Source organism: Pogoniulus pusillus, chromosome 1, assembly GCF_015220805.1.
Source record: "Pogoniulus pusillus isolate bPogPus1 chromosome 1, bPogPus1.pri, whole genome shotgun sequence".
NCBI classification, from domain to species: Eukaryota; Metazoa; Chordata; class Aves; order Piciformes; family Lybiidae; genus Pogoniulus; species Pogoniulus pusillus.
The window spans coordinates 17429172-17451999 of NC_087264.1; the positions used below are offsets into that span (position 1 = coordinate 17429172).

Consider the following 22828-nt stretch of genomic DNA (forward strand, 5'->3'; position numbering starts at 1 on the left):
CAATTTGTGACTTACTAGTGATCAATGTTGGCTAAACTTAATTTCATCAGAAGTTATAAATACAAGTAGAAATTGTAACTTCTGTCTGGAATGCTTGTCTCAAAGTTCTGCACTGAGTACAATGTTCAGTTTAATAATTGCAAGTGCTTTAAAAGAGGCTCACCTTTGGAGAGTTTTAACAGTGCTGCATACACAAGACGAGATCTGTTTAAGAAGCTATTCTTGTGGCACAGCAGCTTCGTGAAGTAAAGAAGCTGTTTTAAATTAGCAGGAGGGTGAGGGCTGGAGAATACACTTGTGCTTTAAACGTTGTAGGAAACTGGCAGGCTGAGGTTGAACTGGGTAAAGGTAAATTGGGACAATATTGCTTTGCATTGCAGAAACTGTCCTCAATACAGTTTGTCCTTAGCTTTCGCTTTGTTTCCACGGTCCAATTTCTTTTCTTTTCCAGTGTACTCAGCCCATGCTAAATGAACTGATGCCAGATATTGCAATGGGTGTGTCAGCAATGTCTTTAAAAGACAGAAGATTACCAGAGCTCACGGTTGACACAGAACTAAGCCAGACGGTTACGGAGGTAGGGCCCGGTCCACCCCAGCACATTTCATGTATTCAAAACAGACACATGCCTACTTCTCGGAAGAAACATGCAATAGAGCAAAAAATAGATGCTCGAGAAAATCAGCAGGAATATCCTGACTTCTATGACTTCTCTAATGCTGCATGCAGACCCTCTACTCCAGCACCCAACAGGCACAGCCCTTCGCCTTCACAAGGCATATATTTTGGCCCAGATTTGTATAGCCACAATAAGGCATCACCAAGTGGCTTAAAGTCAGCCTATCTGCCTTCCCAGATATCTCCTAAAAAGCCAGAGGATTCTAGGAGGGAGTACCTGCTCTCCCAAGATGGGCATCAACACAGGCAAAAGAATGAACCAATACACCTCGATGTCTTAGAACAGCCTCCCCAGCGACTGGACTTGGCATTGGCTACCCAGGAAAGTGCTAGTAATGGCCTGGTTCACATCAGGGGAAGAACAAAAATGGAAACAGATTTAACCTATGGCCTAACTGCCAACAGACCTTCACTCTCTACATACCCCTCTGAAATGCAAGAAGAGCGACCTGGTAGGAGACTGGCAGATGATGAGCCACTGGAACATGGAGCACAGAGAAATGCAGAGTTGGAAAGGGAAGATGCAGTGAGCAGAGGAAGGAGGTCTCCAAACAAACCAGATTTTCTGTATAAAAAATCTGCCCTATGAAAGCAACCTTCACTATTTTGCTGTGCCTAAGAGTTCTAAACATCCCATTCTTTGCAACTTCTGGCCTGACTTCTGTCAGACCAATTAATTCATGCCAGCAGATAAGTTCAGCTTCTTTCACTTCTTTTGTACATATGTTGCTTTATTAGAGACAGCATGTTATCAGTTTGGTTTTAAAGCTGCTTCTGGTTTTATTTTGTGGGATTTTTTTTAGTACATTTAAGCCTTTTGAGAGGGAAAAAAACCAAACAAAAACAAACGCTGGTACCTTTTTTTTCTACAACCTCGTAGTCTTTTGCACCCGTACATTTATTTTAGTGTAGTAGTTTTGTACTAATATGTTAAGCTTTATTGTCACATTTAAAGGACTGTATTTTCATACTTCTGCATTTTCCCTTTCACTTACCAATTCCCTGTGTGCATTGGGTTGCACATTACAAAATGTATTTTCTTACAGGATAGCAACAATGTGTTTATTTTTTAATTATAGGAATTCCAAAGAACAGCACATCAAAAATACTACATTTTTGGTTACAGATTTATTTGTTGAGATCTGAAATCTTCCTGATTTTTATGACTGTGGCAAGAATATGATGTTTGGTTTGAAAAGATCTGGCAGCTGGTCTTACCCTTACATAGCAAGCCCACTTCAAGAATTCTATTTGGGTTTGTAAGAATCCAGGGGCATATTTAGAAGTCCAAATTTCAGTGAAATTCACTGAGATCTGGCAGTCTGAATCGGTTTGATTTCTGGTTCGGCTGTGACCATGGAGAACTCCATGATCACCCAGAAACCCTTAGGAGACAGATGAAAATTGTTTGTTTGCCCATGCAGAAATAGATGTAGAAATGCTGTAAAAATTACAATAACTTGTTCTTCCAGCTGCTCATATGTGAGGGTAAGTGATGGCCAGAGTTAAGGATTCGTGCTAAATCCTGGAGTGTCAGGAAGACAAGGCATAGTATCTTCGCTGTTGCCTGACTGGTAACCCTACATTTGAGAGGGTTCCCTCTCCAACAGAGGTGCTGAGGTGACTTGCTCCTTGCCTTGCTTTCTCCTGCCTATGATTAAAAAAGGGCTTCTCTTGTAGTGATGTCGTTCAGTGTTCCTTACCTGATCTGAAGTGCTGCTGACTTTGTAACTGCAGCTGTCCTGTGACCAAAATCAAAGAGTTAACTGCTCCAGCATCGTGAAATGTGCAAAGCTTTAGCACTCCAAAATGACACCTCCATTTCTTGACTGCTTTTTTAAAGCACAGAAATTAGATTAATCCCTTATGGTATGAAAAGGGAAAGACGGTGATCTGGGCTGACTCCTGCCACTGGGCCGGGGTTAAGCAATGCACCGAGTGTAACAGCTACACTTACTTAAAGGCATCCTTAATATTTACATAGCATTTTTACCAGAGATTCATTGCATTTAGAATAGGGATCTGATGCCACTGCAGTGTAGTGATTACTGGTAAAGGCCTGTTTGGGTTTTTCTAACTGCAGTTTCTATATGGAAGAGTTTCCCCTAAGGACTATTTTAAGGTTAGATTGTGATGTTTCTTGCAGTTCAAAATGCTTAATGCTATTTAAACAGAAATCTTGCCACAACTTTTAGGTGATGGTAGATTCTTACCTATTTAATTTTAAAGGTCTGGTAACACCACAGTGTAATTGAAATCTATTGAATTTCCAAGCTACAGAGTAGCTTCTAAGTAAATGGAGATATGGGTGTCTGAACTTATAAAACCTACTGTCTCCTGCATACACATCTGTAGGCCTCCTGCTTCTGTGAGTGATCTGCAGACACTTCTTTTGAGATGCAACCATAGAAGGCATGATGTAGGGCTAAAGGAGAAACTTAGCTAAACCACACAAGTGGTGTCTTGTCTGGGTTTTCTTCTTGTTTGGTTTTTGGATTTTTTTTCACCACAGTCAAGATATTTGGCAGTCCTGGCGTCATCACCAACCTGTAGTATTTCCATGGGGCTGCAGCGTAGAACATTGTTAAATGTAAGGAAATGTTGGTGATGGGGTGCTGCTGCTGCAGGTTAGAGGCTGAGGTTCATCTGATTTCTTCTGGAGATTTGAGTACAGTGCTGTCTGCCTGTGTAACTCACTGGCACTAGAAGCATTAGCTTTGATTACACATGCACTTGCATCATATATATATATGTTAGTGGCTTAATTACTGAAGTCATAGCTGTCCTCAGAAGATTTACTGTTCTGAGTAATTTATTTTTACCTAATGTACTTTGAGAAAAGTAGTTATCAGAGCTGGATGTGGCACTGTGTGCCTGGATGGAGAGGAGGCTGAAATCTACAGATGTCAGTTGTAGGCTTGAAATTTGTGGGGACAAGGCTGAGGAAGACAGAGTAGTTTTCAGGTTATTGCTTGAGGAAAATCATGAAACGCTTTGGCATTGGAATATGCTGGCAAGAAATGCCTCTGGGGGAACATGCCTGCATTTTAGAATACAAAATTGCTTCTGAAGTCTCAGAAGCTGAGCAGTATTAAAATGAGACTGAAGTGTTTAAAAGTAGGTGCAAAATAAAAGACATGTCCTTCTGAGGCCACAGAGACAATCAGGCCATGTAGACAATCTGCATTTTCACTTGTCTGTTTTGAGCTGGGAAGAAGATAGCAGCTAATGGCAGCCAATTTGAAGTGGAAAAGAAGGATTTGTTAAATTACTGGAACTGTATTTTCATACTCCAGTGCAGGGTTTCCTGCTTAGACTTGCAGAGGAAGGGGAAAGAGACCATGTTTATTCTTTATGGAAGCTTTATTGAGAAGCTAGCATTCATCTATCATCTCACTCACAGAACACACATACCTGTGCTACCTGCTACTTCTTGTTCTCTGTCTACTAAACTTTGGTGCAGAAGCTCCTTGTTTACATAAAGCACTTTCTGATTAGGCTGGAAATGAACATCTCCTCCTCCTGTAAATTTGATGGAGATAACAGATTGCTGTGTTTTGAGGACAGAGCTATGAGTGTTTTCTTGAATGAGGAAGACTTGTGCTTGCTCTATTAAAAAGAGAGCTCAGATTTTCATTTTGAGTAACATGCAAAAACTTAATCCCCTTTCCCTGACCCCATCCTCTTTTCCTTAATATATGAATTAATAACTTAATACCTGAAACAGGTTCTTCCTTTAAATGTTTTGTTGTTCCAGAGTTACTGTAGTTGTGTATTAACTGCTGTGTTGATTGGCAGTTCTTTGTATCTTTCCTGTTCTGCAGGGGTTTCATTGCTGAAAGTTAAGGCTGCGGCCACCTGTACTTGTAAGCCTTGGGTTTTGGTCCTGGAATGCCCAAAATGTTTGTCTTATGGGTTGGTTTGTTTTGGGTTGGGTGGGGGATTTGGGGGGTGGGGTTAGATTTGGTGTTTGGTTTGGGTTTTCTGTTTGTTCTTTTTTTGTGAGAATACTCACATGCTGTTTGAGGCACTGTTCTAAAAATCCTGTGCTTCTGTGGTAAAGGTGGTGCTGAGCTCTGCTGAAGGCAGGGAACATCCGAGAGAAAATTGTACAACAGTGTTTGGGGTTTCTGTAATTATCTGTACTGCCAGGAGGCAGCCCTGCCTTCGGCAGCGTTACGGTTTTGTTTCCTGTCCTTGTGTCGTTACTGGTATAAAGTCAAGTGCCTTCAATGCTAAAGGCTCAGAAAACTTTCTTAAACTGACTTCATGTCCTATGCAAGTGTTTTTTCTACAACCTGCATAACCAGTACTTTGTAAAACTTGTTTACGCTTCAATTGTACATAGTGTTTTTTAAAAAATAGTATTTTTATTTAGGTACCTCCAGACTTGAATTCTGGTCTTGTGTGATGCATTGTAAAACAATACATTTCTCTTCTGAGTACCATTACAGTTGTAAAAAGGTTTTCACTGGTTCTATTTTTCTACTGTTGCTGAGAAGCATGTAACACTGACTTTATCCCACCTCTAGTTGGCATTTCAAATAAATGGCTTGTCTAGAATGCTCTTGTGCAGCTTCTTCCGACGGACAGCTCCCAGCAGGCTGCCGCAGTGCTGCCCGGCGGCTGAGCACACCCTGCTGTCCTTAGGCACAACTGGCTCTCACCGATGCCCGTGGGGAAGGAGTGGTTGATGCAAACCAAAAAACGTCCTCCAGCAGTACACCACCGACAAGGTTTGTCGTTCCTTCTTGGGGGAGGAAAAAGTGCACAAAAATGATTTGGACATCAAAGATCTGATAGAAAGTAGTGTAAGAAGAGAAGGAATTCAAAATTAGTGGCTTATTGAAAATGAAAAGTACTACAATGAAATATTTCAGTGAGTGCTGGCTAGAGTTTAATTGACTGGGACTCTTCACTATGAAAAACACCTATGATTACTCGCAGTTAAGGCAGTGGAACCTAGCCCTTGAGCTAGGAAGTATTTCTTTTCTCAGCAAAGCATCTAGGCAAAGATGCTTAAGTGCCCAGTGTTCTGTTCTGGAGTTGCAATCATCTTGCATCACCTGAATATTCATTACATCTCTTCTAGAGAAAGAAGTGCTTCACTGCTTTCGAAGAGATGACTTTAGAAGTGTGTCATCCACTAGCTGAACCCTTTGATGTACAACACATACCTGGGTTATGTACTGAGAGAAAGTGGGGGTGGGATGGAGACAGTGCTGTACAGTCTTAAAACATTAATTATTGACACCTTTATTCCCACATCCAGGAAGATGAGTTCTAGGAGCAACTTCCTGAACTAAACAAATACTACATTTATTGTTTCAAGTTTTCTGTTCATTTTGCAGTGGAGTTCTCAAGTCTGTGAACTTTTCACAAGACAGAATGCCTCACTTCAGGAAGAAAGCACAAGTGTGTCAACAAAGCTGAAAAGGGGGATTGTTAAGGGCCAGACCCACTTGAGGTACACCCTACTCTGTGACAGTAGTATAGACTGAAGCCACATTGCCACTGGTGCCGCGGTAGTGCAAGATTGTAGCTGTCAGTAACGTTCTTGTGGAGATTACTTATTTCAGAAAGTGTCTGGCAGCTGAACTCCTCCCTCTACAGTAATGCCGTAAATGCTTGAGCACAATAAGCAGTAGTGCAGGACCTTGCTGCATTATTGACTTGTACTCTGGGAGCTTCTGCTGCTGCTCTGTGTTGGGGGGAGATAGAACAATCTGGAACACCTAGGGTTTCATCTCCAAGGGATCTGAATCTGAGCTCAGAGCTGCGACCCAGGACAACACTTGCTTCTAGGCTTTCTCCCCAACTCAAGTGCCAGGAAATGCACCAGAGGAAACATCATCCTGTGTTGCTTTATCTCCTGCTCTCAACTGCAGGGGGCTGCCAGCCTCTGCTTCACACCTGCCTGCAATGCTATAGATGAGGGCAGAGGCAAAGTCTAGAAGCGCCAGGTTTGACTGAGCCCCTGAGGTGTGCCTTGTCTGTACCAAGAGCAGGTCATCCCTGCCCTGCCCTCTGTCTGGCTCAGACAGAAACAAACTGTTAGCCCAGCACTTCAAAAAAACAGGACAGTACATATTGAACAGTTATTTAATTTTGAGATGGCGTCATTAGAGATGCAGTTACAACTCCTGTAACAGTTGCTACCAAAAAAAGCACATGTGCTACCCAGCGTTAAAAGCAACTAGGCATTTTGCATGAAACAAACTAATGAGCTGCGTCTCTAGGACTACCTCTTGTAAATACAGTGGTCAGAAACAATTAACAGAGATAAGGAGAGAGAAAGGTCTGATTTTCTTCTCAAAAGTTATTAACATAGAAACAGAATAGTACTCCATGGCAAAGAAAGCCTCCAAGTAGATAAAGCAGGAGTTTAAAAATTAGAACTTTCTCTAAGTACCTGTTAGGGTTTCAGGGTAAAGAAAACTAAAAAGTACATTAGGCTCCAAACTTACAAAAAGTCAGTACTTACTTAATTGTAGCTAAGTGTAGATTTTTTTAGAAGTCAGCAAAACATCCTGTTCCACAATTCTCACAGTGATTATAAAAAGGTTGTTTTATACTATAGCAAAATACCAGGATGCTGCAGTGTTTTCAGGGACATCTATGAAGTAGAATAATTTGTGGTGGACTAGGTCTTAAAGCACATTCAAAGTCCTAAACCCCCCTGATCCTCGTTCCAATGCTTAAGTTGCAGTTTATATGCTAGTGAGGATCCAGGATAAAGTTCATGACTTTTTTTTGCGTGTAAAACATCACTGTATCTTACTAGAAACAAAGCTTTTGAATTTGCAAAAACAGGTGGAACATTCTCTTCTGGCAGACCTAACCTATGATTTCTTTTTACCTGCCCAGGGAGCATTTCCCCTGTGAAGAGCGAGCACAGAGAAGTGCAGTGCTACTTAGTTCACCTGAGGTGACCCAAATGTTATAATGGAATTCCACCCAACAGACCTGGCTGCAGCATACACCTGCTTTACCCCTTCAGGAGCTGTGCCTCCATCGGTGCAATGAACAGACACTCACTCTGTGTTGGGAGTTCTCAGCAGCCCCCTAGGAGATGACAGAGAGCACACCGAGTGTACGCTGCCTGCGCTGCACAGAAGGAAGGGAGGAGGGTGGAGTAGCACCCCCCACCAGGTTCCAGTACAGTGACAGCTACAGGTGCTAACAGTCAAACAGGTGACAAGCTGGAGGGCACGCACAGTGGCACACTGTCTTTGTAACAAGCTATCCTCCCCCTTAAGGCCAGCTTTCACAGCAACACCAAGTCCATCAGTACTGAAATCCCTACAAATGCAACATACCTGTTAAGAACACATTTTAGTCACTACAAAGGAAGGAAGTATGAGACAAAAGTAAGACATTTCTTGGATAGTTGTATTTTGCTAAGAAGCCAAATACTGAAGATGCCTCTTCTGTTTGCCAATGGATGCTGTTTTCCCAGTTGTCCTGTCAGACCCAAACCTTCTCAGTCTAACTACAGTAGTACTGCATCCTGTTAGTCCGCCGCCTTTTCCGCGACTGAAATTCTTCGAAGAAGTGCTGAATGTCTTCTCTCTTAACCACCTGGAGAAGCAATTGAAGTGCAAGTTGTGCTACTAGCATTCAATTCAACAATCATTTTGTTTTCTTGCATGCTCCTCGTGTGTAATACACAAAGCATAAAAAAGCATCCTGAAATCTCTTCAATACAGCTGCCAAAACAGCTTTCCTGTTGTACCCAAAGGAGACTACTAATACCCAAGTTCTATTACAAAAGAATACAAGCACAGAGATTAAGTCCTCCAAGGCATAACAAGCACATGATGCAAAGTTCCTGATGGCACTTTTAATGAGTTTGGCCACTTGCTTCTATCATCAGAAAAATTAAAATAAAGCAAGATGTTCATTAGCTCACTTCAGACTCGTTACAAGGAACTAACAATGACAATTTAGCAAGTAAGCCAACAAACTGTGCTGATTAATGGTAGGATGCAGTTCCTCCAAGAAAACAACTGATGAAACTGACAATATTTAGTCAGTCCTTGTTCTTCAAAGGGTTTAGATTAAATCTAAGAGGAGCTTCTTTCCTCACATACTCTTCCTAGAGCAAAAGAAGTTTCACTTAAGAACTGCTCTCAGTACTCTACAGACAGATTTGAAGCTCCCTCCTATCTCTTCACATCATTAAGGAAATGCAACTTCTAAACTCCAGTAAATCATGAAATTTCTAGGTTTTTTCCTGTCTCTTGGGGTTGCTGGTACTGCAGTAAAAAAGTACTTCAACATAGCATCATAGTATTCAACACCCACCCCTCAATGGTATATTGGAACACATTTTCTAGCAACAAATTCTGCAAGCTGAGCCTTACCGTTCCCTCATCTGCAAATCTCCTGAGATAATCAGTCAGTTCTGTCTTTAAATCATTGTATTCTGGATGGAGAAGTGAAGGAAGGGAAATAAAACAAAAATAAACAAGAAAAAGACAGCCTTAGTTTAACACTGGCTCAAGAAGACAACTTGTTTTACTTCCTCTTGTCATTTGATAGCTTTACCTAAGACAAATCTGGGTTTGAACAAGATTCTAAGTAATAGTAACAATAATGCTACCATGGAGCAACTTGCACCCCAGTTCCATGTTGGCTGGCACTCCTCCAGACAACAGGAGATTGCCCAAACAACAGACCAGGGTAAAATAAAATAAGCCAGGCAGCAGAAATGTAGATTAACATTTAACTGTTAATGTTATAAGAAATTATCAATACAATATCTAAGTTTAAATAGAAGAAAAGCCCCCATGCCATCTAGTTCCTAAGCTGAAGCTGCAGAAATGGGCCAGAAAGAACAAGCTTTTCCAGAGTAACCCTGGTTGTGATGTGCAATCTGTCATACAGTCTTCTGCATGTCACTTCAAGTGATACTACACTGCAAGATCTCATACCCATCCCTTATGGGAAACAAGTCACTTGCAGTGCTAAACCAGGCCCTAGAAAAGAAGCAGTATTTACCACAGATGAGTTCTACTTGCTGGACTCTGTTCATGCTGTTAAGGGTGTCCATTAAAGGATCTCTCCTCTCTGTTTCTTGGTCACTGGTACCTTTATTTTCATAAGCCAAGACAGTGTCACATTCATCTGTCAGGAACTGGACCTCAAGCTCTGAATACATTTTCTGGAAAACAAAGTAAAATCAAATTCTAAACTTCTCAGATGAAGGTGCTCTTGCCCAGTCCTTTTTGTGTTCAGTAGCACAAATAATAACAGTAAAAGCAGTTTCAATCCAGCGTTTCAGACCTTTCCCCATAAGGACTTCCAAAGCAATACTAGATTTAAGCAGCAAAGAAAACACATTTAGAAGCTCCTTCATGCCATATTCCTGTGGATTCAGAGTTTTTCTCTATGTGGGGCAGAGGGCTTTTTTAGGTATTTATATGCAGACACCAGATTTTATTTACAAGCTTCCCTTCCAAGATTCTCTGGGAGATACTCCCTGCCTCCCCTATGTCAATGATGGTAATGAACACAGAATACATACCAAACAGTCTTCACAGGTGCATAATTTGCTTCTCCAGTTCGATGGCCAAAAGGTGGCAGTATCTTTTTTGACAAATGGCTTGCTCTGGAGTTCTTTCAGCTTGCAGGCTGGCACCTCACTCTTGGCAACTACCTGAATTTTTGAAGAGTGTGTTCAGTGCTCACTTCAAACACACTGTGTTCTTTCCAGCATGTTATTTTCCCTAAGCAAGATCTTTCTTTTGTCTCAGACACTCTTGATTTTTTAATAAAACAAACATACATTGCTGCTGCAGTGGCTGTAATGGTTTAAAAAACTGGGAGATAGGCTATCACACAAACGCAGCCACAAAATGCCCCTCTACTACAGCAAACTCAGGTGTTACCTCAGTGTGACTCACAAGAAAGGATGGATCTAACCAGTCTGCACACAGTCATTACACCCTTGTCACCCATTTCTACAACAACACTTCACAGCCTATGCTGTGAGGCTGTGCTCCACAGAGACCACGTATTTGAAGTGTCCCTGAAGAATAGGGAAACCAACTGACAGCATTTACGTCCTTGCTGAACCTATACATTAGGAAGTGAGCTTCACCTCACAGATCATCAGTATGAAAATGTACAAGGCAGGAAAGGAGGTCTATTTTACCTCTGGACAGGCAGCCCCAGAGCTGGTGGATGGTTCATTAAACTGTTCGATTTGCTTCTCTTCCTTTATTTCCTGGTGTTCCACTCCACTTTCTTTTTTTATTTCTTTTTTCTGCTCTTCACTTTCCTCAACCTTCAGGGCAATTCCTTCGTCTTCAAGGGAGTTTACTTTGGTCAAAGCAGGAACTGGAAGACACATACCCAGACAGGTGAAAATACAGTGCATGACAACATACAGGCTACCATAGAAAATTCCCTCTGCTTTACAGTGCAGCATCCAAGCGCACCTGGACTGCATCCATACAGTACAAGGTCTGCTGTCCATCTTTCACCAGTCTTCTTCACCTCTCATATTTCTAAAATACTCTGCTTCCCAAAATCTGACAGGAAAAACGGTGCCACAGCTTGAGAGAGCTCTGTACCAAAATGCTTATCTTTGACACCCCTTGGCAGCTATCACAGGGTCAGCAGCTGTTGCATGCTATTCTCTCCAGATACACTTAGGAGAGGTTAACTTCACTAGCCACTTCCTTATATAAAACAAGGCTTTCTTTGGATGTCAGTTCAAATGCATACTCTATGACAAATCTGGTTAGAAGGAGGAAAGTGAAAAAACAAACACAAACCCCCATTCTGTACTGATTTTATATCAGAAGAAAAACAGCTCCAGGTAAACCAGCCTGGAATCCTTACAATTACCATTTAAATTTCTGGCCCATAAGAGATCAGTCTGCAGTTGATATAAGCAAAATTTAGGAGGCTCCATGAAACCAGCTCTTTGCACTGAAATCAAGTCATCCACCCTTCTGATACTACAGAGACCACACGACATAGTCCTGGTGTGACCAGAGAGAACCTCTGTCCTGAGCACAGCTCCTGCTGTACTCAGAAGAAGGTTTTACACATTCACTTCAGGTCAGTCTGTTATTTGCTCTTTGCTACTCAGACTCAGCAATCTGCCACACTTGTTTCCTTGGATGGCTCTTCAGTTCTCTGGTCCAGTTAAGAAGCTGCATTAAGGCAAGTATGAAATTCATCCATCTGCACACAGCACATCTTTGACACGTGAAAGAATCAGCACCGTGGAAATAAGATTTAGGAACAACAACTGCATTTTACTGTTACAGAATGGTTACTGCAGCCCCACACATTCCACTGCTGGAGGCAAATGTCCAGTATAATGAATATGATTTCTCCAACCACTCAAACACAATTATGTCATTAATCAACCAACTGTGAGTAGTACACACTAACAAAACATTGGCTCAGCTACCTTGGTTTTCATTACCTGCTAACTGTGCAGCATAGGCCCACAGGAAATGGCAGTGCTTCATGCAGGCTTGGCACACCATCTCATGGAAGTCTCCACTTTCAGGGGGAATTGCACCAAGATGCTATCAACAAGAAACAAGCACGCAGAAGTGAAGCATTCATTGCAGATTAGCAGATCCAGCTCGAGGTTTAGAGGAAATAACACATCGAAAGCTGTCCTCTTTTCAGCACAAGCACACACTCCAGCTAGCTTTCTACAATGACCATCAGAATAACAAGGACTGGAAAAAGCTGATAAAAATTCCAGGGGAAAATGGAAATAATCCTCTTTCCAACAACCTTTTATGCCTTCTACACACCCAGAAATCTCAGTCTTGTCTTTATCTCATTTCTAAACATCGTTCTTCTAAACATAGGACAGGTGAAGATACCTATTTGCACACTGCATGTTTAAACCCTTAAATAACTCATGATTACCTCCTTACATCTAAGAGACTGTAACTTTTCATATTGAACTCGATAAGAATTAGGTCCCAAAGCTCTCTATAAACTGGTGAGAAGTATTTAGGCAATTAAAAGCAGCTGGCAGCTTTCTTTTGGAAAGCATGCTTGCCAAGCTCACATTACACACTGTACCAGTCTTCATACATACACTTATACAACAGAATGCTAGAGTTTGTCTGCAGAACCTATAATTGAAGCCAATGGTCTTTTTTCCCCCCTTTTAATTCTTTGATCCTGCAACTTCAAATGTGGCACTTCACTTGTGCCCTTCAGGGCACAAGAGGCCATGTCTTTAATGCTTACACATTAAGTAGGGCATTCACTGAAGTGCTGAGCTGCTTTTAAAAGATCTCCCCAAAGTTCATAATCAGGAAGCAGCTGCATGGTTTGCTTCTTGCCATTTAAAGGAATTACAATTTGAAGAGCATTCTTCCAAATGAACCATTCAGGTAGTTGGTGAGAACTTTTTCTCAACAATTCTACTGATTAGAATTTTCCAGTTAAATAGGCAGCTATAAAGTTAACATTTAATTTTGCAGTGTTAACCTTCAAAACGTAGAACTCTCCCTATTTTTTTTAGACTGAACAGCAGCATAAGATTAAACTTTCAATATTATTTTGCATAGGATGAAAAGAAATACCTTAGAACTCCCATAGTAATACCTTAGAAGTCCCATAGTAATCTATTGGGAACTGGAGCAAATCATCCCAAATAAGAATAACCATGCAAAGTTATCTGGCACTAACTTACTTCTATACAAATGGTAATCCCACTACTTATAGTTTCCTTACCCTTCCATGGAACCAGTCTTCACAAACTATACACTGGATCATCTCATCTGGAATCTAGATGAACAGTCATATTATTAGCATTATAGCAACCTCCAGAATCTTTCACAAGCCTCAAACTGCAGTATTATGCAAAGCCTGCCCAAGTGCCTTGCATTTCTCTCCTTCACTCACCCACAGGGAGCTGGCATCAATAAGTAGTTTCTGCTTCATTAGTCAGTTTGCTTTCCTGAAGTTCAACAGCATGTGTAATTTGTCTTATTATCAAGAGTGCAGAAATTCCCACTTATTATTACAAAACTAGTTTTCCCAGTAGAGCAAGACATTCTCATACAGAAGGGCTGATTAAAGTTAGTACATTCTTGGTGTATTTCTTCCCATAAACAGAAATGCACGAACAGGAAGCTGAATACAAGAGAGTTGTTGATATTCATGACATCATCAGCTTGGCTTAGAACACCAGAATCCCACCTGATCTGCCCACAGTGCAGTGCAGTACAAACTGCTTTGTCATTAAACAATTATTAATGATTACTTTACAAATGCTTAGCTGTTTCTGAACTTCAGAGGCAAGTTTATACTTTTCTGTATTTGAGACTTCTGCCTTCCTTATTCTTTCAAACCTCCTAACTTCCACGACTACAAACAAAAGTGTGCCTGTGCAAACCAAGTGGAACATTTTAATACTTCAGAGAGAGAAAAAGTGTTTGAATTACTGTAAAGTAAAGCCAGCTGTACAGGACAAACTCTACCCACCCAACAAGCCTTGCTGCATCCTAGAATCCTTGCTAGAGCACTGCTGCAGGCACAAAGCAGCAGATTCTCGTCTCTTACAACACATGCAATGTGTTTATTCTGTACCTGCCACGTTCATTACAATAATGAAAAGCCACCCCCTGAGGGAATTATGTAACTTTAGAGAAAAGCAGACAGACTGCAGTGTTTTGTCTCAACCATCTTTAAGGCAAAAAGACATTCTACTATTTAATAAAAACTGATAAAGTAATTACTTTACACAGCATATGACAACCAACTGCAATATGGAACACAAAACTTCTTGAAGTGCAATCTTCCCCGCAGAGCAGCTCAGCAACCACCCTCTGCACAGTGTTTTTTCATAAATACCATCTATATGATTACTACTGGGCTTTGTACTTCTTACCTCATCTTCAGGATCAGGATAAGGTCTTTTACAAGTACAGTATAATCCATAGAAATTGTCATTATACTTATTTCCTGAATTCACCTTGCCCTTTTCCTAGATGGAAAGAAAACCACATAAAGAATGTCTCAAGAGACAACACAATGAAAAACAAAAGGCATGATGTATAATCTAGAAAAAAAAAATCTATTCTTGTTCCTCTTTAACTCACAGAATCACAGAGTATCTGTTTAGAAGAGATCTCAAGGATCAAGTCCACCCCTTAATCCAGCACTAAAGGATCAACACTAAACCACTTCTTTAAGCAACAGGTCCACACATTGTTTGAACACCCCCAGATGTGGTGACTCCACCACTGCCTAAACCTCCTCTGACCTAGCTTGTAACCACTTCCTCTAGTCCTGTCACTTGTCATCAAGGAGAAGAGGCTGGCCCCTCCTGGATTCAACTTCAGGTAGTTTTAGAGAGCAATGAAGTCTCCCCTCAGCCTCTTTTTCTCTAGACTGAACGACTTCTTGAAGATCCAAAAAGATATTATCTGGGCACCTGTGCTAGACAGTGAGCAGTAGATAAGGCACATGAGGAACACTGAAGTTCAAAAGAAAAGAGGAAAAGCAGTCTTTCTGCCTTGGTAACAAATGATAACTGTGGTGTTTGTCAGTTACCAGTCTACTGCTAATCTAAAACAGCATCACTTTTGATCACCAAGCATATCTGTCTCCTGCCGTTATAGCAACATCTGTACATTGACTATGCACCTGTTCCTCCATTTGTTTTCAAGCTTCCATACTGATTCCAATCCAACTTTTATGAGCTTCCACTAAATTTGTGCCACATAAGCCTCAGTCTACAGATTACCTAAATTACACAACACGCTGAATGAAATTTAATTACAGGCAATTCCTTTATAACAAACAAAAAATGCAGCCAATACAGCTGGAAGCAGAGGGCTTTACAACTGCACATAACTGTAGGCTAAGGCCACCATAGGCCCCTGCACAAACAGCTGTGACCATTACTATCAAATGCTTTCCATCACCGTCCTCACAAAGGAAGAGCAGATGACACGAGCATCCCGTATCCATGAAGTCAGACAGATTACCAGACAGATGCTCAATATCATTTAACTTGTACCACAGATGTCTCTGTTAGGGCCACTGCTCAGCAGCCTTAGGCTGCTCTGGAGCTGGCCCAACTACACAAAGGGCACACACAAAAACACTTGCTGTTTCTGCATTTGGAGAGTTATTACCCTAGGAGCAGAGCTGCAGCCAAGGCGAGCATATTCCGGTTGCTCTTTCCCAGAAGATTATGAGCTACTTGACTGAGTCCAAAATACCCAGGAGTATGAAAGCACAGGAAGCTTAATACAGTAAAAATCTATCCCATCAGTAGGTTCTGGAGGCGCAGCTGTCCCTTTGACAGCAGCACTTTAAATTTCCTTAATACAACTGCAAAACTTCACCCCTGAAGTTCTCCTGAAGTCAGCTTAAAGCTAACATGATGTATTAATGCAGGCACCACAAACATGTTTCTGGCATTACAACGACTGTGGATGCAGGACCGCTGCATGCATGGATAACAAGGATCAAACACTCATTTCCCTTTGGTCCTTCAACAGTTTTATCTCCAGCTATAACACTCCCACCTCGTTTAACCTGCTGGAAAAGCAGAGGCATTGCATGAGTCGACACAGGGCAAGGCAAGGCACCAACCTCCCAATGCTCTGGCAAGAGGGTCAGACTAAAGGAACTCTCAAGGTCCCTTCCAGACCCTGATTTTGTGATTCTGTGATTTTGATTCTGTAAGTGTGAAACCCATGTCTGAACTTACTGGGAGTAACTTGCACTGCAGATTTTTGAACTTGCTGTTTCCACAGTCACAACGAAAGTTCCTGGAAAGAAAACCACAGCATTTCTGGATTTTTATTAACTCAAAACACGTTAGGGTTTCTGTTCAACAGCACTTATTAAGAGCCATAAAAATATTTTTGCTACTCTTTAAACAACAGCAGCTGTCAGAACTGGCCAAAGGGCCTTGCAGCCTTACCCTCTAACACTGTCCCTGGCAGGTCACAGCTAACACCATCATCTGCAATAGTGCTTTCACTGGGAGGCTGCAATGGTACAACCAACCCTGGACACAGCAACTACAGCACTCGAAAACGCAAATATGAGTGCTAGCAAAAAAGTGGTGTGAATTGGTTTGAAGGCTGGATCCACAGAAGTGATTATGCTCATGTCCTTTCTACTCAGATACATAAAGCTCTCAATTATGGTTGGTGTGACAGTCAAATGGGGACACATGGGTACCTGTGTGACCTGACCTCGGCTGGCTGTGCAGCTCTGCTGGGAGCAGTGGAATTTGTATGACTCACACTCCAGACACTGTCCCACCTCACTGAAGTGCTAGTTTGAAGCTAGCTAGAATGTTTTGGTGAGAAGAACTAGATTACAGGCTGTGGGAAGGAAGACAATGGTGATGTCTACTTCAATACATTACACCCCCAGCCAGCTCAACTCGCATTGAGTCCGTCCCGCAGCGAACAGCACCCGGGGCCGGTGCCAGACGGCATTCGCAGCCCGCTGACGGGACCCACGTTTGGTCCCGCGGCAGCCGAGGGCCCGACAGCCGCCGAGGGCTGCCGCAGAGAAGCCTCGGGAGCCCTGCCCCGCAGGCGCGGAAGGCTCGAGCCGCCCCCACCGACACCCGCGGGCGCGGCCTGCCCGCCGCCCCACCCCGTACCTCTTGGTGTAGAGCTCGAAGAGGCGGTGGGTGCCGTGGCACTCATAGCTGCAGGCCAGGCAGATCCCCGCCGGCTCTTCGCCGGGCGGCGTGCAGGTGCTGCAGGCGTACAGCGCCTGTCTCTTCACGGCACCCTGCGGGGCGACACCGGCACAGGTTACAGGGGGGCCGCCAAGGAGGGGGGGGTCTCGGCCTCTGGCGGCTCCGCCCAGCGCCCCTGGGCTCCGCCCCCAGCCCCCCGGCGGCGCCTGGCCCCGCGCCCCGCCCCGCCCCCCGCGGCTCCCGGTCCCGCCCCCACCTGCGCGTAGCTGCAGCGCTCGTGGTCGCTGCCCCCCAGCACGGCCCGCGCCTCCTTCTCCAGCTCCTCGTTCTCCGCCAGCACCTCCTCCAAGGAAACCACGGGTTCCTCCGCGCCGCCGCCGCAGCAGCTGCCCGGCTCGACGCCCTCCGCCGCCGCCTCCATCGCCGGGACGCGAGGCCGCGGGCGAGTCGAGGCGGGAAACACACGGCCGAGGCGCCAGAGGGCGCCACGGCGGAAGCGGAACCCTGCGTCTCACGTGACCGGGGCCTGCGTCACAGACGGCGCCCGCGCAGCATGCTGGAGGCGTTAACGTGACGGAGGTGGGGTCGGGCCGGCGGCCGGGCTGCGGCGGCGCCATGGAGCTGGTAGCGGAGCTAAAGGGGCGCGACGGGCAAACGCGAACGGTGCGGGTACCGTGCCCGGTGGTGGAGGGCGAGGGGGGCCAGCTGCGCAGTGTGCGGCAGGGCCTGGTGGAGCTGCAGCAGCGAGTAGTGGAGCTGCTGGCGCCGCTTGTGCAGGAGGAGAGAGAGGCGGCGGCGGCTGACGGCGGGAAGCGCGGTGAGTGGCGGGAGGGGCAGTCGACAAAGACCTGAGCAGAAATGCTGCGAGGGGGGGTCTGCTGGCCTCGGGGCGCCGTCTGCACCAGGGACCGCTCATCTGACCTTCCGCTTTGAACCCTGGCAGGCGTTGTCGAAGATGAAGATGACGACGACAACAACGAGGATGAGAGCGAAGACGAAAACAATATCGAGCCGAATGCGAGCACAGATGACCCTCCTCCAAAGAGGACTAAGGTTCAGCAGCCTTGAGGGAGGCGTGAGCGATGGAGTTTGGGCTTAGAAAGGGGCATTCCAGCTGTACCAGCTGTAAGTGTGCCCCGGGCGCGGGGCCCTGGGCGAGGGTAGGCCGCTCTAGCCAGTCAGGCGTCTGCTTCTCTGCTCGTCTTGTGAAAGTGAAAAGTCGATCCCGACACTCCTTTCACGTGGAAGCCTTAACGAAAGGATGCACGTTGGCCTTAGCAGCGTGTTGTTTGCAGGGTGCCAGTGTTACGCTGGGAAGAATTCCTAGTGGGCTGGTTGACAAACACAAAATTGGTCGTAAAAGTCTTCTGACTGCTTCCTTTTTTATGTCTTCCCAAGTCGCAGTGTTTTGTTGTGTGTCTTAAACCAAACTTTTAAAATAAGGTAATAAAATATGGATTACTTTGTCAAATATGATCTTAAAATGGTACAATTTCTATTTTTATGGAGAAAAAGCAATATAAGACCACTATGGTATTCTAAATTGAAAAGCAGCTGTAGGACTGTCCTAGTCCTGAACAGTCCTGCAAGACTCCTGTCCAACAAAAGACTGGCTTTGCCTATCTTCCAGAGGTTTATTTTAGTCACTCATCAATCAGGTATTTTCCTGGGAAGGGTCAGAGACAAAGTAGGTGGAAAGAGCTGGGAATCTTGCTTTCAGAAATGCCTCATTTTATAACAGCCAAGAAAGTAACAGGTCAGTGTTACTTTGTTACCTGCAATATCCCAGAATTCCACTAAACCTGTGGGTTTTTTCCCCCCTCTTTTTTTTTTCCTTCATGCATCAGTCAATCTTGATACAAGTTCTTCCATCACTTGAGTTTTATGCCGGTTGATTTTTAGGCTCATTTGGTAGCTATGCCAAATGGTGTGAATACCACAGTTGAATATTCTGTCTATGCAGAACTCTCAACGTCACACAAAAAATAAGAAGAGAGCAGAAAGATGATTTTTGGTTGGATTTTTTTTTTAATGTCATTGGAAAATAAGACTTTGGGCATAACTTAGCAAAAGTGTAGCAGAGTTCTATATTGGCTGCTGCAGTTTGATTTAGGTGGGGGAAGAATGCAAAAATAAGTAACACCTATGAATACATGATGTACTGTATAAATCAACATAACCCAATCCTGCTGAGGTAACATTCTTTTCGTGATAATTCAGCATGTGCAATGTCATTAAGGTAGCATGCTTTTGCAAGGGAAAAAAATGTCAGGGCTTTCTGCGTGCTACCTTAATTCCCCTAACATATCCTTCATAGGCAGTCCTCAGCCTACTGTGAGCCCAAGAGTCTTTAGCAGAAGATTGGCTGATTTAGTAGTGTAAAAAGCATTTCTTTTTCACATTTTCATGTATTTGGCTGGCATAGTTGGATGTATTTTGGAAACAGCAAATCTTGAGACTTGTGTGTGGAGGACAAAGTATTGGAATAAATGATGCATTTTTATGAGCACAAAATTGCCTGCATTCATTTGAAATGGACAGAGGGGCAATTTGGAAAAGAGCTCCAGTAAACAGATTTTTGACATCTTTATGTACTCACGTTCTAAGATGTTCACACACTTGTTATTCTGTTAGTCGATGTACCAGAGGCATAACTAAGGAGAAAAGAACCAACTCTGAAGAGTTGTTGTCTTTTGTCAGGCTGCCAGGTCTTAAAGTGGTAAAGTGCTTAAAGTGTTTTAGAGTAGATAATTATTGAAGGAAGTGACATCGAAATGGTAAAGGCAGTGCTTAATACAAAAACCTCTACCCTGATAAACATCTGAAGGCTTCTTCATGTGACCTGTGCTGAAGAGATGATATCTTTTATGAGCTTGGTTCTGCAATTCTGGAAGCTTGTAGAGCTATATCTGCCTCTCTCCCCACCCCCCCTCGGCCTGCAGTCCTAGACACTCCCAACAACACGGTAAACTGTGGGATGGCTAAAATGCAACATTTAACTATAAGCATGTATCTGGGACCTTTGTAACTTTATGTAAACAGTCCACTGGCTGAAAACCTCTGGTCTAAAGCAACAAACCCTAACCTTAACCAGTGTGAGAGTCAATTCAGGTAATACTCCAGTGATGGGTTACTTCTTTTTTAATGTCAACCTGAACACGGTAACATGCTGCAGCTAAGATCCAGAAGAGATCAGTGACCATTAGGTCAAGAAAAAGCACTCAAGTTTTTGCCTTTAAAAAATCAATTACAGTCCTTATTAAGGGCACCAAAACTTTAACACTATGAAAATGGTACTCTGAGCCTCACGGGGGCTTATGTAATTCTGAACTGTAGGTTTGCTTGTGACAGAAGTGCCCCAACAGAGCAGAGAACTTCATTTTTCTGAGAATTTGTACAATGTAACAAGGCAAAGTTTTAGTCTAATGGAGTGGGGGGGTATGTTTCCCCCCTTCCACATCTGCTTTAGGACCTGCCTTAGAGCTGTGTTCTGAACCCCTTCTGAAGCACCTTTCTCCCAAAAAAGGTCTGCAGTCTCCCACTTCCTGAACTGCCCTAGCCAAACAATTGGGAAAAGGTACAGTTGCTGTACCACAGTGCTGTGGTATGCTTTTTCAAAGCAACCACGTCAGCGAAGCATACAGGTTTGTCCATGGCTGTGGGAGAGGCTCCAAAATCTGAAGACAAGAAAACTTAAGGTTTACATGTGGAGAAAACACCAAACAACTGCAACAACTTTTGCTGCTCTAGAGAATGAAGTATGCTGTAAGTCAACTGTAGCAAACGCTTTAGGTAGAGCAGATAAACCTTGACAGAAGAAAGATGGCATACTCTTAGTGTCAGAGATGTTTTTGTACTGTAACCAAACCTTAGGCTGGCACAGAACAAGCCCAGTTCCGCATCTCTGTGCTCTTTGCTATAAAGTTTGTGTCTTACCAGTAGAACTCGTTTTACCAGGCAGAGGGGGCTGTTTGGATTTCTTCACTGACCAAGGGAGAGAATGATGTTATGTTTCTATTGAAATGAAAAAGCTGAAGTAATACTAAATTAATTTAACAGGTTGTAGTGTTCTGTGTTTAAAGCAGTTTAAAATCACAAGTATGACATTTATTAAACACTCAAATGGTTTGTGAGGGATAGGAAGCAATCCTATTATGCTGATAATTGTCTAAAAGTGCAAGACCTTTCCTAGTTCCTAGGACAGATTCACTCATTTTCATTAAATGGGTTTGATTGCAATGCACCCAATGCAGCCCCTTTGTAACTTCCACACAAGCTACTACAAATTACCAGATTCTCTCTAAAATACACAACAATCTGGCAATTAGGATATCATAATCTATCTTGGTGCTTCACATATGGTAACTTGGTTAACACTTAGCAGCGGTTTTGCGCCCATCTGCTGGGCTGATAGTGGGCTTCAATCAGAAGTACCTTCTAGTGGCTGTAGCACGTTCTCTCCTTCCAGAAGAAACCTGCACCACGGCATCTGCTTTAAGGAGAGCTGAGCCAATTCTTATAAACTATGTGATAAAGCTATTAAACTGCTCTCATGCAGAAAAGGTTCTCACCTGAGACTGGCACATGAAAAGCAGCATTTTTTAGGAACTATTGAGTAGCAAACGCTTAAGAACAAGGGACGAGGCAAGAGAAAATACAGGGAGTGTATTGGTTTAAGCTGATTGGCCCCACTAGAAGGGACAAAGGATGGGCCCCACCACCCTCTTCCCCCAGTAGCACAGAGGAAATCTAGATAGGGAAGTTAACAGATGTCCTGAACAAACTGGGAAGTTTCTTCCAAGGATAAGTCAGTTGTCATATTTTAAAGTTAACAAAAAAAAATCAAGCCTGCACTTTGCTGCTGGAAGAAACATGCCATTGCAGATTAGTTCTGTCCCAGTTTGAAGGGCTGCAGCTTGGAGGTATGCTTTTGATTGGATCTGCCCCCACCATGGGAGGAACTGAAAAACAGGTTCAGGAGCACTTCAAAACGGCAGACCCTTTCCTGCAAGGAAGAGATTGTCAGGTGAAGATCAAGAATCTAATGAAACTAACACTCAGACCATCCAAAAGTGATGCTCGGTCTGACAAAGCTTTATCTTGTGATACAAAGAAAACCAGGGTAGGTAGCAAAGAGATGAGTATTAATCAACTCTGTATTACAGCTACTTATTTTCTTAGCAAAAAAAATAAAGCTCTGAATGATTGCCAAGCTGGTAGAGGTTAGCAATCTTTGGAGAACTTCATTACTGCCAATATTATTACAGCTTCTGCTTTAGGAAGCTCTTCAAGATGTGGTCTGAGCCAACTTATTTTAAGTTAAAACAGTATGAGTAAAAATAGCCTTCCCATCCCTATGTGGAAGTTGTAGCAATTAATCTTTTCCACCCACTCCATGAAAATAACTAGATTTGTATGAGCAAGTTCTAGTATAAGCTAGTCTCACACCTGTTATTAACACCATTGCTGTAGAAACAG

General features: G+C 43.2%; 4 protein-coding genes across 5 annotated transcripts in view; 2 read left to right on the forward strand and 2 right to left on the reverse strand.

Moving 5' to 3' along the window:
• BTBD7 (BTB domain containing 7) overlaps positions 1–5241 on the forward strand; it is a 49420-nt gene extending 44179 nt beyond the window's left edge. For both annotated transcript variants that reach the window (XM_064142518.1, XM_064142527.1), the window contains one exon: positions 452–5241. In XM_064142518.1, coding sequence (XP_063998588.1) covers positions 452–1267 — 816 coding nt within the window. In that variant the 3' untranslated portion in view covers positions 1268–5241. The remainder of the gene's footprint in view (positions 1–451) is intronic.
• Positions 1–22828, reverse strand: part of CHGA (chromogranin A) — a 231296-nt gene that overhangs the window by 24989 nt on the left and 183479 nt on the right. The gene's annotated exons all lie outside the window — the stretch shown is intronic.
• On the reverse strand, positions 6767–17771 carry UBR7 (ubiquitin protein ligase E3 component n-recognin 7). Its single transcript, XM_064142589.1, has 11 exons — positions 17607–17771; positions 17309–17442; positions 16397–16457; positions 14564–14659; positions 13405–13458; positions 12125–12230; positions 10838–11022; positions 10208–10339; positions 9682–9844; positions 9045–9106; positions 6767–8259 (listed from the first exon to the last, which is right to left on the reverse strand). The coding sequence occupies exons 1-11, from the start codon at positions 17769–17771 to the stop codon at positions 8167–8169; spliced, it is 1251 nt and encodes a 416-aa protein (XP_063998659.1). The 3' UTR covers positions 6767–8166.
• Positions 17935–19864, forward strand: LOC135174922 (EKC/KEOPS complex subunit GON7-like). Its single transcript, XM_064142599.1, has 2 exons — positions 17935–18167; positions 18294–19864. The coding sequence occupies exons 1-2, from the start codon at positions 17966–17968 to the stop codon at positions 18416–18418; spliced, it is 327 nt and encodes a 108-aa protein (XP_063998669.1). The 5' UTR covers positions 17935–17965; the 3' UTR covers positions 18419–19864.

Excerpts from the sequence above, each read along its gene's own strand:
- LOC135174922 (XM_064142599.1), top strand. The coding sequence starts at position 17,966 with ATGGAGCTGGTAGCGGAGCTAAAGGGGCGCGACGGGCAAACGCGAACG. Across the intron at positions 18,168-18,293 it reads GGCTGACGGCGGGAAGCGCG|GCGTTGTCGAAGATGAAGAT; the intron begins GTGAGTGGCGGG and ends GAACCCTGGCAG.
- UBR7 (XM_064142589.1), bottom strand. The coding sequence starts at position 17,771 with ATGGAGGCGGCGGCGGAGGGCGTCGAGCCGGGCAGCTGCTGCGGCGGC. Across the intron at positions 17,443-17,606 it reads AGCGCTGCAGCTACGCGCAG|GGTGCCGTGAAGAGACAGGC; the intron begins GTGGGGGCGGGA and ends GTCGCCCCGCAG. Across the intron at positions 16,458-17,308 it reads TTCGAGCTCTACACCAAGAG|GAACTTTCGTTGTGACTGTG; the intron begins GTACGGGGTGGG and ends TTTTCTTTCCAG.